General features: G+C 39.4%; 1 protein-coding gene across 5 annotated transcripts in view; it reads right to left on the reverse strand.

The window, feature by feature from the left end:
* The window catches only part of adamts17 (ADAM metallopeptidase with thrombospondin type 1 motif, 17), a 109,801-nt gene that overhangs the window by 90,439 nt on the left and 2,423 nt on the right, over positions 1–16,939 (reverse strand). For 4 of the 5 annotated variants that reach the window (XM_069527686.1, XM_020080368.2, XM_020080369.2 and 1 more), the window contains exon 3: positions 4,911–5,082. In XM_069527686.1, coding sequence (XP_069383787.1) covers positions 4,911–5,082 — 172 coding nt within the window. Of the gene's footprint in view, positions 1–3,219; positions 3,366–4,910; positions 5,083–16,939 lie in introns of those variants that run through there. The other variant, XM_069527695.1, reaches the window with a different exon arrangement.

A 16,939-nucleotide genomic window follows, 5' to 3' on the forward strand; every position in this document is an offset into this window, starting at 1 on the left:
ATTGAGCTTCCAGAGGAAGCGAAATATTGCTGTGCTTTTTTACAGAGTACTTCTGTATTTTAATTTAATCTTAGTTTGTTATCAATAACAATACCCAGGTTCTGGACTCGTTCAACAACTTCTGCATTGATAGCAGTCTAAATGGCTGGATATGATTTGGTTTTACTTACTTTTAAATGGGAATTATCACACCACTCAATAAAATCATCCACCACTGTGTCAGGTGCTGTGTTCTTCCCTTGTAACACTATGTATCACTATGACCGTGTCATCTGCGAACTTCAGAACATGTCTTGGTTAGGAACTTCTGCAGTCGTCAGTGTACACGATGGGTGAAAGGACACAGCCCCGTGGCAGACCAGCGGCAGAGAACAGCATGTCATACACAGAGCCATTCACCCTCACACACTGGGATCTGTCCACAAGAAAGTCCAAAATCCAGCACAAGCTTGTCTTTCGGCAGCCGATCCTACTGTGTATTCATGTTAGTGCAAGTGAGTGCCCTCCTGTCAAACCCATGGCACTCCACACATTTATAGAGACTGGTACAACATTCAGGTGATTGGTCTGCGACCGCAGATAGGCAGGAGTTTGAAGACCCTCCCTCATCACTTCAGTCTACTGTGTGGGAACACTTTAGTTTCACAGTCAACTATAATGATGATGGGCAAAGAAAGGCGGATAGTACAAAAGCTGTATTCAGACATTGTGCAACTGCAATTGGATATGTAGCTGGTAGCAATCGAACATGCCCACTCGTTTGAAACAGCATCAATTGTAGGACAGGAAAAAACAAGTTCAGTGCAAACCCAGCTCCACGTGGCATTTAATTTAAGCAGCTGCATGATAATAATTCAGATCGTGTCAAAGTTATAACAAGCGTCATATTTGTTTTTATAGCAGCCGATATTCAACTGTTCTCTGCTGTTGAGAACGCAGGGTTCAAACAGTTGCTGAAAGTAATCAAGCCCTGTTATGAAGTTCCCTCTCATCCGCATTGCATGCCAGCAAGTCACACTGTGGCTGAAACCTGTCCCTAGCGTGAGAGTGTTCTCCAAAGCGGGAGACATTGTTAATGCCAGCAGGGCATCAAACTCTTTCTGCAAACAACATGGACATGTTAATTATTTGCACACAAAAAAAAAAATGAATACATATTTTTGATAAAAGCAGTCAGAATTAGCCCGACTATGCTAATTATGCCAGTCATACTAACTAGCTGCTAGCCGCCTGTAGGCTAAGAGCGTGCATTAAAAAACCCATTTGGCAGAAAATGTATTTATTGACTCTAAAGAACATGTTGGACTTCACATAAAACTAAGTAAACAATAAAAACTCAAGTATAGGGGGGGTGAGGGTGTATGTCTCCCCTAATCTCAATGTCCACACTTTAATCCGTAATTATACAAAGTCCGTTTCATTCTCCCCACAAACCCAGTTCAGTTCAATCCAGTTTAAACAACGAAAACCAGACACGCAAACCAAAACCATGGACGTCTTGGACCGCGGTTTCGGTTTTGGTTCTAGAATCGTTAACACCCTAATATATAGCTGACTGAGGTTCAGATATGGATAGTCACACACAGATCACCACTAAAATATCTAAGTAACGTTTTAATTTTGTCTGGCTTCTCTCAGAATTAACATTTCTGCCTCTAATCTGGCTCTGCCTCAGAGAGGAGTTTGTAACTTTAACATATCTACTGAACTAAAGCAGGCAGACATGCAGCAGACATTGAATTCAGGTTTCTGGCTGATGTGATGTGGCTCTTTGGCTTCACTCAGTGATTCTGCCTCCAGAACAGTGCTCTGCTCAGAGAAGTGTTTGGATAACTATAAATCCAGTCTGCAACTAATTAAAATTTTCCATGACTTTCCAAGCTGGTCATTAGTGCTTTTGACTGGATCCTGTGTTCAGGTGTGCTCCACACTAAAAACCCTGCCATCATTCAAAAATCAGGAGACCATGATTCGAAAAACTCCGACTGCAAAAACGTAGAATCTTGGCAAAGTAGACACAGAGCGTATGGGAAATATGCACATTAATAGTGTACAAGAGCAGAGGTGGGGATTGCTCTTTGTTTGATAGTGTTAACAGCGAGAGACTCAGCAGGTTCCAACAAGAACATTGCAGAAAAGAGATACACATTGAATAAGGAAACATCTGCATTCCACACAGCCTCTCTTGCAACACACTGAGGCTGAATGAACATCAAAGCATGGCACATCGCAGTAAATGCTGCACTGAAACCTGTGATTTATTAGCATTGCTACCCTGGGATGTTAGACTGGCCCATTTCAGCTTGGAGGGTGGAGAAGCAGACAGTAGTTCATTCACACAGCTCACTGCGAGCACATCACTGTAGAGGGATTTGGAAGATGTTTCAGGGTTATTGGGTAGAGTGTAAGTAACATTCCCCAGATTCTAAAAAATTACACAAATCCGATCCTCTGTAATGTGACCCAAATGCATCAAACCATTTCTCTACCATAAAGACTTGAGCACAAATTATTCTTTTTGTCAGTGTATGAAGGAGGGGAGCAAACAAGAAACGTTTTTTTTTTAAATCTAATCATGATATAGGAAAATTGGAAGTGAGTTGCAAAAGATTTGTAGCTGTTCAAAGATGCAACATTGCTATTTTTCTGGGTGATCAGTAGAAAACAAAAATGTGGATAATGGATAAGTAGCCTTCATTTTATAGCATTAAGGTATATATAAATTGGATTATTGTAAAGATCAAGGTCATAACTTGTTATCTTTGATAAGAGGCATGTTATTAAAGCTCTCACTTTACAGTAACTTTATGCCCCCTGTTGCCTACTTGAGTTTGGGATTTCAAACTTTATATTTACAAACAAAATATAAGGCAACTTATTAAAACAGGTTTTATTAATACACCTCGGCGTGTGCTCTATGGAGCGCATTCTAGTAATAGAAATTATTATTGACAGACATGTACGTGCCATGATGATACCCATTACCAATACTGACTAAATGATCGTAACTGGTGTTTTCGATATGCATACTTTCGAACGCCTGATTTTAGAAGCAGATTATAACAACTTACTTAGTTAAAATGTTGCAGTTGCATATAAGACTCATTGGTAAGCTGGTTGGATGGTGAAAAATGTCCGCTTGTCACATAATAAATAACACTCGTTTGACTTATTTTTGAGGTCATGGGTGTGTGTATGATGTACTTGTGATGTACTTACATGTACTTGTATAGATGTACATGTGACATGTGACAGCTGCTGCAGTGAGAGAGAGTGGAAGCAAAGCGTTGCACACACAGCAAATATATGGCTCTGCGGTTCAGCCACGCTGCTCTTCTAGAGATTCGGGGTCTCGTGGTTCACAGCTGAACAGACAGAGAAAGTGATCTTTCAGCACAGTTTCAATGTTTATCTGTCCAATATGTCAAGAACATGAGTCTTTGCTTCACTTCCTGAAGCCTATCCGTTTCAAAATAAAAGCACTCCGGGGTTTCTGTTGGCTGAATCTATTAATTTGTTTTTATTAAAAGGTTCATTAAAAGGTTTTTATTGTGAAGTATTTGCAGGAGCAGAAGATGCACAGCTTCATACTGGTTTATACTGGTATTCATTTGAGTGCACAGCACTACTTTTACACAAGGAAATACAGTAGTTATACCAGAAACCTTAGAAGGGCTGTAGTTATATTAAAAGTTAAAGAACTTCAGGTGATGAACAGTAGTCTCTCTCCCTCTATCTGTCTCTTTCTCACACACTCACTCACTCACTCACACATTTATAGCTATTTTCAGCGTAAACCCTATGTAAAGACATAGCGCTGGCAGTAGCAGCTCTGCTGCAGAATTCGAGGCTGAACCACAGCTGGTGTTAACAACTGACAACCGCGACTGCCCCACGCGTCATTCATAAAGTACAAATACAATACAAATCCTTATGAAATAAGGTATCATAATGTTTTTAACGGCTGGGTATCGCAATACCTTTCTGGTATCTGTATACCATGTAACACTACACTGCCCCCCACCTGACTCTATCTTACCAGTGAACAACAATGTCTTAATGCTGTTTATAATCTTCACTTCATCTTTCAACATCATGGTTCTTTAGAATTGTTGTATAGTCTGCTATAAATTAACACCTTGCTTTACAACTAGATCTTGACAGGCTCCATACTTCAGTTTGCAGATAACACTGTGGTGGTGGGTTGTGTCAGCAATAAAGGAGGTTCGGACTGATGTTGAAAAAGCAATCTGTCTCTGACTGAAAAGAACAGAAGAGATGGTTGCTGACCTCAGAAGAGCTCCCGATACACACACTCCTTTGAGGATCAGCAGCTTTGCAGTGGACACATCTGACACATCTGCAGCATAAGGTTCCATGGATTTGCCACAACAGAAGCCATCAACTGCTGCTATCCCACACAACACCACTGCTATGCCGTGTCTACACTTCCAGCAAAGACCGAGGAGAGCGGGCCTCTTCATTTCCATCCTCGCCACGTTCTACAGTGGGACCATAATGAGCATCCACTTTGGCTGCATCACTGTCTGTATTGAAAACCGCAAATCCCTGCAACGGATAGTGAAGACACCTGAGAGCATAATCGAGGGCTCTCTACCATCCCAAAAAAATATTGCATCTTCCATGCAGCTTCCACTCTTCCCACCCAGACTTACACTACCAGATTCTGTAAGGTTTTGTTTCCCTCAAGCAAGTCCTTTAGCACCATCCACATATACAAACTGTATGTATAGTTTCATAACAAAGCTCAATTTGAACTTAACAAATCATTTGTGCTATGGACATCACATAACATCTATGGAGGTGGCTTGCCTTATAAACCATTAAATATCAGTGTGACCATATTCATACATCCTGAACCATCCAGTCCAGCTCTCTATGTCACTCACCTTGTTTCGTCCCACAGAATTTGGTGTGGTCAGCATATGGAGCATAGACACTCTTTGCAGAGCGTCGCTGTCGCAGCAGTTGGTGTTTAAGTCCAGAGAACGACTGTGATGGGTCGCTTTCACCCACAGGCTGGATGAACAGGCTGTCCTCCCCAATCTGGACGAGCCCAGTCTGTGCAAGAAAACAAAACGTGCAGAAGATTAAGAAAAGACTGTAGACATAGGGAAGTAGAGCAGAGTAGACAGGTTAAATTAGTATATAGTTAGAGCAAAGTGTTTAAATGTCAACAGTAAATAAAACATGATAAAGGTAACAGACATTATCTTGTTATAGCTAGCATAACTTTCTCATGATGACCAAATTATTAAATACAATAGAGATTCTGCTGATAGCGAGTTCAAAGTGTTTCCATTTCAATTTCATAGTCTTATTGAATACAATAAATAATAAATGTGAGAGTGCCATGGTTGATATTTAATATGCTATAGAATATTATTTATGAGATGTTTGTTTGTTTTCTCAGAAATCTTTAAAGCTGTAAAGATATTTTGTTCAAATCTTTATCAGATCATTCCCATTTATGTTGTGTAATGTGATGCATGTGCAATGCATGAACCCAAATTCCTCAAAAAGTAGTTCAATTTAGCTCACATAGTAAAAGAGTCTGTTAAGTTGTTTCCTGGAAAAAATCTTCCGGCACACGGATGAAACGGTTTTGGATGAAAACCAATATCAACTGTGAGGTTCGCATCACAGCGTCACACAACACTCAACTCAAGACATAGTTGAATGGCAGCTTACACTTGGCAGCACCATGTTGTACAAAGTCACAGCAGTCAATGAAGTCAATCAATCAATCAAGATGTGGACTGAACATTAGTGATAGCACACCACTCCCCATCGTATTGTGTAATGAAGTGATAGTGGGATTGTCTTTTCTGTGTGTGTGTGTGTGTGTGTGTGTGTGTGTGTGTGTGTGTGTGTGTGTCAGTAAATAGGAACACATCCTCAAGATTCATGGCTTTGCTATCTCACAAACCTGTGATTCTCACCATATAGCACCCTACATATCTTTACTGTTATCTGGGACTAATTATGGTTCCCATGGAAATATCTTATCTTATGTTGGTGCCAATCCCGATGAACCAAGGGCATGAAAATATCAACATAAGCATTGACGGTTTGACAAAGTGATTTGGGATATTTACAGAACAACAAACAGACAAGCAAATAGAATGAAAAGACCTTCACTCTGACTGAATGTGGATGGCTGTAATACGTCGGACAATCACAGGGGCTTCTTACAGTGAAACGTTATGTACACACAGAGAAAAATTCTGTCGTGTCATGAGTAAGTCATTGACAAAAATGCTTATCATACCAAAATAATAGTAAAACAACAAAAAAGAAATGGTGTGTACATTCCTGTACTAGAGGTATCGTTTATAGTTTTACATGGTATGTGGTTAGCTTATCTGAGCATAACTGGAGGCAAGGGGAAAGATTTATCCAAAGTGAAAGCAGATAAGAAAAGTGTATTTTTTTTTAGTAAAGTTAATGTTTTCTTTACTTTTTTTTTTATGTATTTGTCAACAGAAGTACAATACAGATTCAAAGAGAAGATCAACTAGAAAACACAAAGCACACTTTTTTAATTTGCAAGTATTTTTCCAGAGAATAATAATTCTAATTATATTGGCCCACATTGGTAAACAAATAATAAATTGACATTGATTGGACATATTATTTGAAAAACCTGCACAACTCCTACAGCTGTGTCATCAATGTAAGGCTTCCAGGTTTGGCACCAACACACTGAGACCAAAACCTGTGCTCACTGTATCTGGCAGCCTGTGTTATAGCCAGTGTTCCTGGGTGAATGAATAAACTCTTGTTTGCCAAAGAATGTTCCAGCACACAAATCCCTCTTAAACCCCAAACTGTAATTTTTACATTTCTGTTTATTTGCATGGTTTATATAAATGAGATACGTAATGCACCCTTTTCACAGCAGACATTTGACTTGTCACAGCAGAGAAAGCCATAATGAGCCTGTGTTCACAACACCAGAATATGATAAAGTCTTCAGTCTTCATGTTAAAGAGACTGATATCAATCTTACTCTTACTCTCTAATGGAAGATGCTTGTTTGTCATTTCTTATATATTCAAAACAATAAACACTCTTCAATCTGCGTCACTGTTGTTTTTATCTGAAATCATCATAACTCATAAAACCAACCACATGCACCCTTGACATGATTCCTACCAAATTTTCTGAAGGAGGTTATTGACACAGTTGGGCCCAGTATTGAACGATTCTTAATTGTTCCCTCAAAGAGGGAATCTTTTCTTCCAGTTTTAAACAGGCTGTGGTCCAACTTCTTTTATAGAAACCTAACTTTGATCCCTCTGTTCTTAACAACTTTAAGCTTCTAAACTTCAGTTTTCATCAAAAGATTTAGAAAAAGTGTCTTTTATTTGTCATACTAACATCTTTGAGAAATTTCAATCAGGTTTTACAGCATAACCCGGTACAGAAACTGCCCTTGTCAAAGTCACCAATCGGTCACCATAGGTAAACACATCCTCTACAACGATATCGTTACCAGTGATGTACCATGAGGTTCAATTTTAGGCATGATGTTATTTTCTATTTATATGCTTCCTCTTGGCCAAATCATCCAATGCCACAATGTCTCCTTTCACTGCAGATGACAGACAGGTATGTCTTCAATGAGACATGATGACCCTGAAGGCCTAGCTGCTTTGTTAGACTGTCTTAATGATATCAACAGTTGGATGGCACAAAACTATTTAACAACTCAAAGTCAGAAATAATATTATTCAATTCACCTAACCCCATCACTCAGATTTAACTCAGCCTTGGTACCTGATCCATCAATGTTAGGCCTGTTGCCAGAAACCAACGAGTACTGTTTGACCAATCCATCACTTTTGACCCACAAATTAAAAAAGTAGTCCAGTCCTGCTTCCTACAAATCAGAAACATCTCCAAGATCAAACCAATACTTTCACACCCGGAATTGCAAAAAGTAATTCATACACTAGTCTTCTATAGACTGGACTACTGTTTCTCCCTCCTCTCTGGCATAAGCCAAACGTCACTATCCCGCCTCCAACAAGCTCAGAACGCAGCAGTTAGGCTTCTCACTGGTCTTAAAAGGCAACATCAAATCACCTCAGTGTTTGCTTCTCTTCATTGGCTCACTGTCCATTTTAGAATAGACTTTAAGATTTTACCCATCACTTTAAAAGCACGCCAGATTCTGGCCTCAAGCTACATCACAGAATCACTGACCCCCTTATGTGCCTGCACACAGCATTAGATCCTCAGCTGGAGCCCTCCTCGCTGTTTCAAAGTTGAAGTTGAAAACAAAAGACTGGCCCCTTGACTCTGGAACGGCCTACCTGAGGAGATAAGGCTCACTGAGTCAGTGACTTTATTTTAAAGCACTTCTTAAAACCAACTTTTATAGACTTGCTTTCATGTGATACTGTGATTTTATCATTTTCTTTTTACCTTTACCTTTTATTTTACTTTTAAATTTCACTTTTTTATTGGCATTTTACTGCTTTTTCGTGTTCAAGTTTTAATTTACTTTTCTTGTTTTGTTGTCAAAGCACTTTGTAAACTCTGTTTTTAAAAAGTGCTATATAAGTACAGATTATTCTTCTTATTAAGAATTACATATAGTCACATTAACATAATAGTTGCTGAGAAATGTTGAATTTGTGTTTTTTAGCAAAATGTTTATATTATTTTATATTAACTGTAAATCAAAATACACATTTTTTGTTTTTGCCTGAGAACTGCCCAGGAGGTGGCAATATTTTTACTAACCCCGAGCAGTGTCTGCAAGTATTTTCTCATGCTGCATACAGCCAACAAGACCAGCAATCAGAGGGTACAACAGCCTTTAACTGGCCTCAAATACAAAACACAGGACAAAAAGATCTTTGCCATCACCATTTCTCAAAGACCTTTTTACTGTGAGCCCACAGCAACATTTACTCACATAAATTTAAAACAGTGATTCAATCTGTATCCACTTAGAGTAAAAAAAAGTTAATAGCATTTAAAACCTAAAACTTCATAAATAAAGGTTGCATAGAAACAGATGACTTTGTGCTACCCAACAAAACACTTTGTACACTTTTGGTTTCAGGTTTGTTTGACACAATCACATTGTCTACAAATCATCACATTGATCATCCCATTGCTGTGGCTTTCCAATTCCATTTCCTGTTGTAAGCTGAAGCTTTAAAAGTAGGTCAAAAGAAAATGTGGTGGAGGGTGGCAGCCAGAATGCATGCTTTTGGTGACTCAGCACTATCAGGAGACATCTCTTCTTCATGCTCCAAACCTAATGTCTCACAGACCTAAGAGTCGAAAGTCTTTACTGATTGTCTATAGCTCCTCCTTACAACCCAGGAGTCTGACAATGTTTGTTTCTGGAGAGTGAATAGGGTAATATTTGTTTCAAGTTATACTATGTACCCACAGTCTAAATATAGATGCCAGGACAAACCTTTTTAATTGTGCCAACGTCAAAGAAATTTCTTTCACAGAAATATATGTGCTTCATTTATTAATATAAATTCAAAGAAAATCTCTTTCACATTGCCAAACTTCTCATAATTTGACAAAGAGCAACCCACCCTGAGCAGGCTCCAATGCACAAAATGTGTAGTCGAGGTATAGTAGTTTAGATGTGGGCTAAAATTACTTTTCTGAATTTGCAACAGCAGCAATTTACTAGTGTTGGGAAAGCTTGGAAAATCACAAGTCACATACACACATATGAGCTTGTAGTCCAGACCCAGACACTGTTCTATATGGACCCAGACCTGCTATTAGATTTTGACTGAGCCTTTCTATTTTAACCTGCGCAACTTTTCTCACATTTACGGTGGTCATATTTTTACCCATGCTACCTTTTTTTGTCTTTACGGTATTAAATCCTGGCAGCACAAGGAACAGAAGAAAGAAGAGAAGGGGAACCTCAAGTTACATCTTTTTATTAATTTTTCTAAAATCATTTATTTTAAGCTGCATTTTTCATAAGCTCTTTATTTAGTTTTTAAATGCAAACCTTATTTTACTCGAAACTAGAAAAAGAACAGTTTTTTTTTTTATTATTAGAGCGATGTAGTATTCCTGTTAAGTTCAGTGTAACATCAGTTCAAAGTTTCAGTGTAACTCAAATTGCTCTAATTTACCCTAAAATTCTGTTTTTGATAGACTGTTAAACTTGAATTTACACACAGTGTTTTGATTTTCCTCCACAAAGTTACTTTAATTTAATTTTGGTTTTCGTATATTTTGTTGTTGGACAGCTTAAAGGTTCAGTGTGTAGAATTTAGTAGAAGTTGCATGTTGCAGCTGAACACCCCTCACCCTCTCCTTCCAAACATGAAAGAGAACCTGTGGTAGCTTCAGTTGTCATAAAAACTCAAAAGGTGTTTAGTTTGTTCAGTCTGGACTAATGTAAAAAACATGGCAGCCTCCGTAGAGAGGACCTGCTCTTGATGTAAATATAAAGTATTTAAATATAAAGCGCCCATTCTAGGGTAAAGAAAACAACAATTCATACAATTTAGAAGAAACATACTGGTGAAAACATCACTAGGATTATTTTATATTAAACTTTTGCCAATAGATCCCTTTCACCTAAATCTTACACATTGAACCTTTTAATATAGATTTATATATTCCTTTTACTTTAATGGAACTGTCTTTTTTCCATGTCCTTTCTGTTTTCCTGCATTTTCTCTTTATTTCTCTGGTGTTTGGTCAACCTTTCCTCTCATTATTTGTGCATGTGCTTTAAAGCGATAAAGTGCATTGCATGTATTGTCATGAATAGAAACATCCTGACTCAAAAGAAAGCCATTTTCCATAGACTAATTCTTTAGTATCAGGATGTCCCAGTAAGTCTGTGAAAAGCCTGTATTTGATCCGAAATGCGTCAACACCAGTACTGGCAGGAGGTCAGAAAATATCCTCATATTTCTCCCATATTAGCTTTTCTGCATTGGCTCACTGTAAAATCCGAAATCAAATTCAAAATCCTTCTCCTTATGTACAAAGCCTTTAATGACCCAGCTCCGTCATATCCTGCAGAGCTCAAAGTACCTTATTATCCCCACAGACCCACTTGTTCCTTGAGAATAGAATATGAGGCTGTGTCTTCAGCAGGCTCCTCTCCTGTGGAACCATCATGGTTTGGGTTCAGGATGCAGATAGCATCTCTATATTTAAGGTTAGACTTATAGTTAAGTCTGGATCAAGTCAGACCCCAGTCATCCCTTAGTCAGGCTGCTTTAGGCCTACTGCTTTAATATCACACAATTACACCTAAATGTATCACTGTCATCATTATTACTATTAAAAGAGCCAGTCTGACAGTGCTCAAATACAACTGTACATACAGCTCTCTTTGGTCTCTCACTCTTTTCTCTTCCACATTTCTCTAAATTCAAGGCACCCAGTCGAGGCAGGTGACCGACCCACCTGACTCCACTTGTCTTCCTCTTAAAAGGCAGTTTTTTCTCTGCATTGTCACCAAGTGTTTGTTCTTGTGGGACCTATTGGGGTTTCTCTCAATTGTATTGTCTTGTTCTTTCTAACTAAAGTGCCTGAGGGTAATGTATATTATGTTTATACTGAAGTTTGGTAATAACTTTGTGGGTATAATTTGAAGCTAGAAGGTGGTGATTGAGTGGATCAGTTGCTGAATCTGAATAGAGTTCAGTGGATGAGAGCTATGAGAGATAGTGTTGTTTGAGGGTCGTTTCTCACGGTCTCTTGTTGTTTCTCTTCTCTGCTCCCTCCCTTCTTAAGTTAGACCATTGTACAAAACTATATACAGTTGGGCTCTGACCACCCAGAAGATGTATCCCAGCCAATTACACGTTTGTAGAGTTCCAGAGAGCGGCTCTGCTCTGTTACTCTTTTGAATTACATGATTTCTAATATTGCTTTTACTGTATTGTAAACAAGTCTTTTATTCAAACATAACAATTTTAACAAATTTGTATTAATTTTTTTATTACGTGGATACATTCACTGATAGTGGAATACATGAAACTAATATATTAGTACATGCAAACACATGCTATCTTACAGTATTGACTGTGTGTGTGTGTGTGTGTGTGTGTGTGTGTGTGTGTGTGTGTGTGTGTGTGTGTGTGTGTGTGTGCGGTTAGTCCACAAGTTTGGGGTGTTCTGGTCTACAGTATGTCAGTGGGCGCAAGACCGGTGTTTTGCTTCTCCTTGTTGTTGGGAATGATCATTTTTAACTTGTACTAGTTTGTGCTGCTCTGCCTTGTAATCCTACTCCTTAATAAAATCAAAGGTTGGCACCACTACATGTCCGCCCAGAAAACACTTGTTGCATGAGTAGAGCAACAATTGAATGGATTTATTCATCTGGATTTATTCATCACTTGTTGCATGAGTAGAGCGTCTCAGCCTGCTCTTGTAGAGGGTTAGGGTCTTGCCTGTCTTCTCCGCATACTGTGGTTCAAGGCAATGAAAATTATCTTTCACCAGTTTCAACTGTCTATCAGTCAAATAGATCACAAACAAACAAATAAATATTTGCAAGTGTACCGTTATCAATGTGACTTCGCATCTGATGAATAAATCCATTCAGTTGTTTTGAGATTTGTATTACTTAAGATATACAGCTTCATACCATAGAGTCCTAGCATTCAGCTGAGTACTTTTGTTCAAGCAAATACAGTAATCATACCAAAAACCGAGCAAAGCAGCAGACAACAGACGGTGTGAACAACAGACTCCTGTGAGACACGGCAGATCAGCAGCACAGCCATCACGTGCTGCACACAAAGCCAGTGTGCAGGGGTCAAGCACTCAAAATAGCAAACTTAAGTTTGGAAATATGTCGTGCACAGCTATTGTGTTGTAGAAGACCCCCCCCCCCCACTAGCCAAACCTAAGTCTGTGGCCCAGCCAGCTTGACTGACTGAGAACAGGCTGTTTAAATGTGTGGATAAAGGCACATTTCCAGACATCATAGTATTAAATTCAATTGTAAAGTTTTTGGTCACATATTGTTGGACGCAGCCCCCCCCCCCCCCCCCCCCCCCACACAAATATTTTTGAATTGTCTATATAAGCGCTGCACACAAACAAACTTCTTGGACAGTTTTGTCCACTGAATGCTGAATGTGCTGTAAAGTTTCAGTGAGATTTCTTCTCTTTAAGAGCTTGCCAGTGTATTTTTATTTTTGCTCATGATGAAATCCTTTTCTTATTTGCTGTAATAATTCTACTGTGTTAATTTCATTCTTTGTCCACACAGATAATCAAACGTCTGTATCGGCTTATGATTAATTCTGGGGTAAGGCCAAACTTCAATTGGTGCTGCCGGAGTTAGGGTTATTTGATATGATGGCACAAGTTTTACAAACATGGTTTTCAATGACTATTTATAGAAGTGTATAGTGAGGGAAAATTGATAGTAAGTAAGCACAGCTACAACTTGACGTCAAGGATATGGAACTGCTTCCTCAACACCTGTCCTCAGAGTGGGGTTACAAGGTTCTAGCATTCCCTGAATACTCAGAATCATCTCTTGGGAGGATAGGTGATGAGCTCCCTGGGTGAAACGATACCAGAGCAGCAGAGATGAGTCTTGAAACTTACACTTGATTCATACTTTAGTTGCAGAAAATAGTACTGTAGTTGTAATTGTACTTAACTGCTGTGATATTTAAGTAAGAGTTGCAACAAATAAACTTAAAAACTCTTAAATGTCCATTATTGTCTGCTTTAACAGAGGCTAACATTTTTCTCCATGCTGGACCAATCTGTACAGTACATTTCCTCTACTGACTCTTGATCAGACAGAAAAACAGTGTCTCTGTACTTTAAAGCCAACATACCAGTGTTTTACTGATTCCGGAGTTTCTTTAAATTGACTCGTATTGACCATTTCTCATCCAATTTCCCGATCATAAGAACTTCTCCAATAAATGACAGCCGCAATTTACATGACCATTAGAGGTCTTTGTCAGTGCAATATAAACATAGGTCAATTATAGGTCATGGGTCACACAGAATCAGACTGGGATCAAACCACCGACCTTCAGGTTAGTGGACTATAACCAGCATTACCTCCTGAGCCACAGCTGTCCTGACTGTATAGCCATTTTCAGACGTGACCTCTGGAGGAACTCCGGAGAATTGGGTGTGGACTTTCTCTGGAGTATGCTTTTTGGTTGTTGGGGTTTTTTTTTGCCTTTTTGCATCTGTTGATTGTTAGAAACATTATCAACACACCCACTCACTCACAGTGCATCCAGCAGAGGATCTCCTACTGTGGTCTCTTATTTGCTCCTCTAGACTCTCTGCCAGGTGGAGAATGTTCACAGAAACTCTGGAGGCTCTCACTCGGACATTTGCGTTAACTAGGATCTCAGGAGTTCTGTGCATGTCTGAAAGCAGCTTATGTGGTTTGCATAGCTCCAGAACCCTTCAACGTATTGGCTTCACTCTTGACATGTGTGTTGTTAAGAGCCCAATTAAGTGAAGTGCTGAAATTCAAGAGTGACATCACAAACATTATACATATAGGGCTATGAAAACTCACGTTTTTGGCAAGGTTGTTGATACTTTCTGTGCCAAGTAGGCTTTAAGTACCTAACCAACCCGGACAGAGTCCTTCTCCTAAACAGAATGACCTAAGAATGAGCGCAATTAGTCTGCTAAAAAATTACACACTGCTCTCCTTATGAGAAATTCTGACAGCTGCCCACCATAAGGAAGGGCTTCAGGCCTTCTTTCCTCTTGCTGCTTTAAACCAGTGAGGTGAAAAGTGGTACAGATTACATCTTGTAAAAAAAAAACGCGTGGTTTGGCTGTACTTTGATCTAGACGATGAGAATAAGGTTGGATGTCGAATATTTCAGAATAATAAAACCACTCAAGCAGAGCAAAGCGTAAATACATTCAGCACAGGAATGTGGACATTAACCTGTAAGGAAAGAAAGCTGCTGTTGGAAGCACTGTAATGTTTGCCATACTCGACAAACCAATTTGACACTGTTTACCACTGTGTTTTCCGCGGCGTTTCCTGTGCTTGAGTAGCCAAGCCGGAGCACAGACATAAATCCCATAGAACATCTGTGCAGAGACCTGAAGATTACAGCTGACAGACACTTCCCTTCCAATCTGGTGAAGCCTGGCAAAGCTTGAGAGGATATGCCAGCAAGAACAGGAAAACCTGCCTCAATCCAGGTGAACAAAGCATCTGGACACAGCATACATAACTGTGTAAATGCAAAACAATTTTTTGAAAATTTGAGAGATCTATTAAAAAAAAACACAAACTTGTTTTCAATTTGTAATTTTGGGTCATTTGACTTTATATCAGCTCCAGCTCATCAGAACATACCCTCTCAAGAAATAATCCCACCAAGTTTGGAGAAAATCAGTGATACAACACAATGATATCAGAAGATGATTAAGACATTCTGTAGTGAAACATACTTTCCAGTGTCAGATAGCTCTGTCTAAGTTGCAGGTCAGGGCTCCTCCAACAAGATGATGCCAAAAAAACTGCTAAAAGCAGCTGACAATTGATCATTAAACACTGGTCCATTCTGAATTTGCATACAACACACACACATATATATATGTACTGGTATATGAAAAGATCTCTGTATTGGCTAATACTCAAAGCCCAGGTATCACTATCAGTGTTGGGACTGAAATGGTCAGACTGGTGCATGCAGCGCTGCATCACTCAACAACTATATCACAACTGAGAACAGTAAACGTCTGCTATTACCCCACCGAATAGAAGCATCAGAGGCACCAGGAACAAGTGGAGAATCATTTACTGCACAACCTCATCTGAATGCACACTCTTCACCCCATTTATCCTCAGCACTGCTGCCAGAAAGACTAGATTAACATGCAGCGGAGCAGGGGGAGGGGAAATTGGGTATATGGATTGTGTTTGAATTTGTTTGAAAAATGTACATGCCAGTTCAAATCCAATCAAAGCTGATTTTTTTTGACAAAGTGACAGCGCTACTGTGTGCAGAGCATGCCTGGCTGACTGATATGCAGGTATAAGGACAGGGGCTGTGACTGGATAAAGTTACATATATAAGCTGGACCATATGGAGATAGGTTTCTCACAGGCAACCCATAATACATTAGGGTTGAGATGCATCTCTATTTTCCCACTTAAAGAGTCACTAGGTCTGACGTAGTTAGCTCCAATGAACGGACATCACATTCAAAAACATTTTCTTTTCATCATAATAACATCCAGCAGCTGCCTGGAGAAGAGAATTCAACAAAATGGCAATAAAAAGGTCAAAAAGTCTGCTGTGGCTGGCAGCCAATAAAAACTTTACTCTGAGCTTCAAGACATCTTGGCTACTCACCGTGCACAACCCTGACATCAATGTGTGCCTCTGTCTGCTTGTATGTGTGGGTGTGTGTGTGTCTGGACAAATACAGACAGCCTGATCACACTCCGAGTCAGTCTTCAGATCAAAGACACAGCGAGCATGTGCACGTGGCAGAGTGGCTACCAGCTCAGAAACTGAAGAATTGGCGAACCGATATCTGGCACGCTCTGTGCCGCTAATAACATTTCTAAGACCTCTAAATAGTCCCACATGACAGCCCACAGAGCCTTCATGTTTCTGACTGAATTCCAGGAAAGACTTCAACTGTGGATTTAGAGGTTAACACTACACCTGTCTACACAGAGACAGTTTGGACAAATCCTACACTTGCAACAGTCACAAACTGGGATTATTCAATTTAAGTCAATCAGTCTAATGAAACTATCCAACTGTCCCAGTCCCACAGAAAGTGTTCAAACCTAAATATATCTTATAACTACAAAGCTGTTTTATTGCCACTGAATGCTTATTTGACTTTCCACCATCATCGTGTTACTCGCAATAACACTGCCTCAACAGGTGGTGTCAACGAACCAGTCTTTAAAACCTCA

The sequence above is a fragment of the Paralichthys olivaceus genome, chromosome 1, assembly GCF_024713975.1.
Source record: "Paralichthys olivaceus isolate ysfri-2021 chromosome 1, ASM2471397v2, whole genome shotgun sequence".
Lineage (NCBI taxonomy): Eukaryota > Metazoa > Chordata > Actinopteri > Pleuronectiformes > Paralichthyidae > Paralichthys > Paralichthys olivaceus.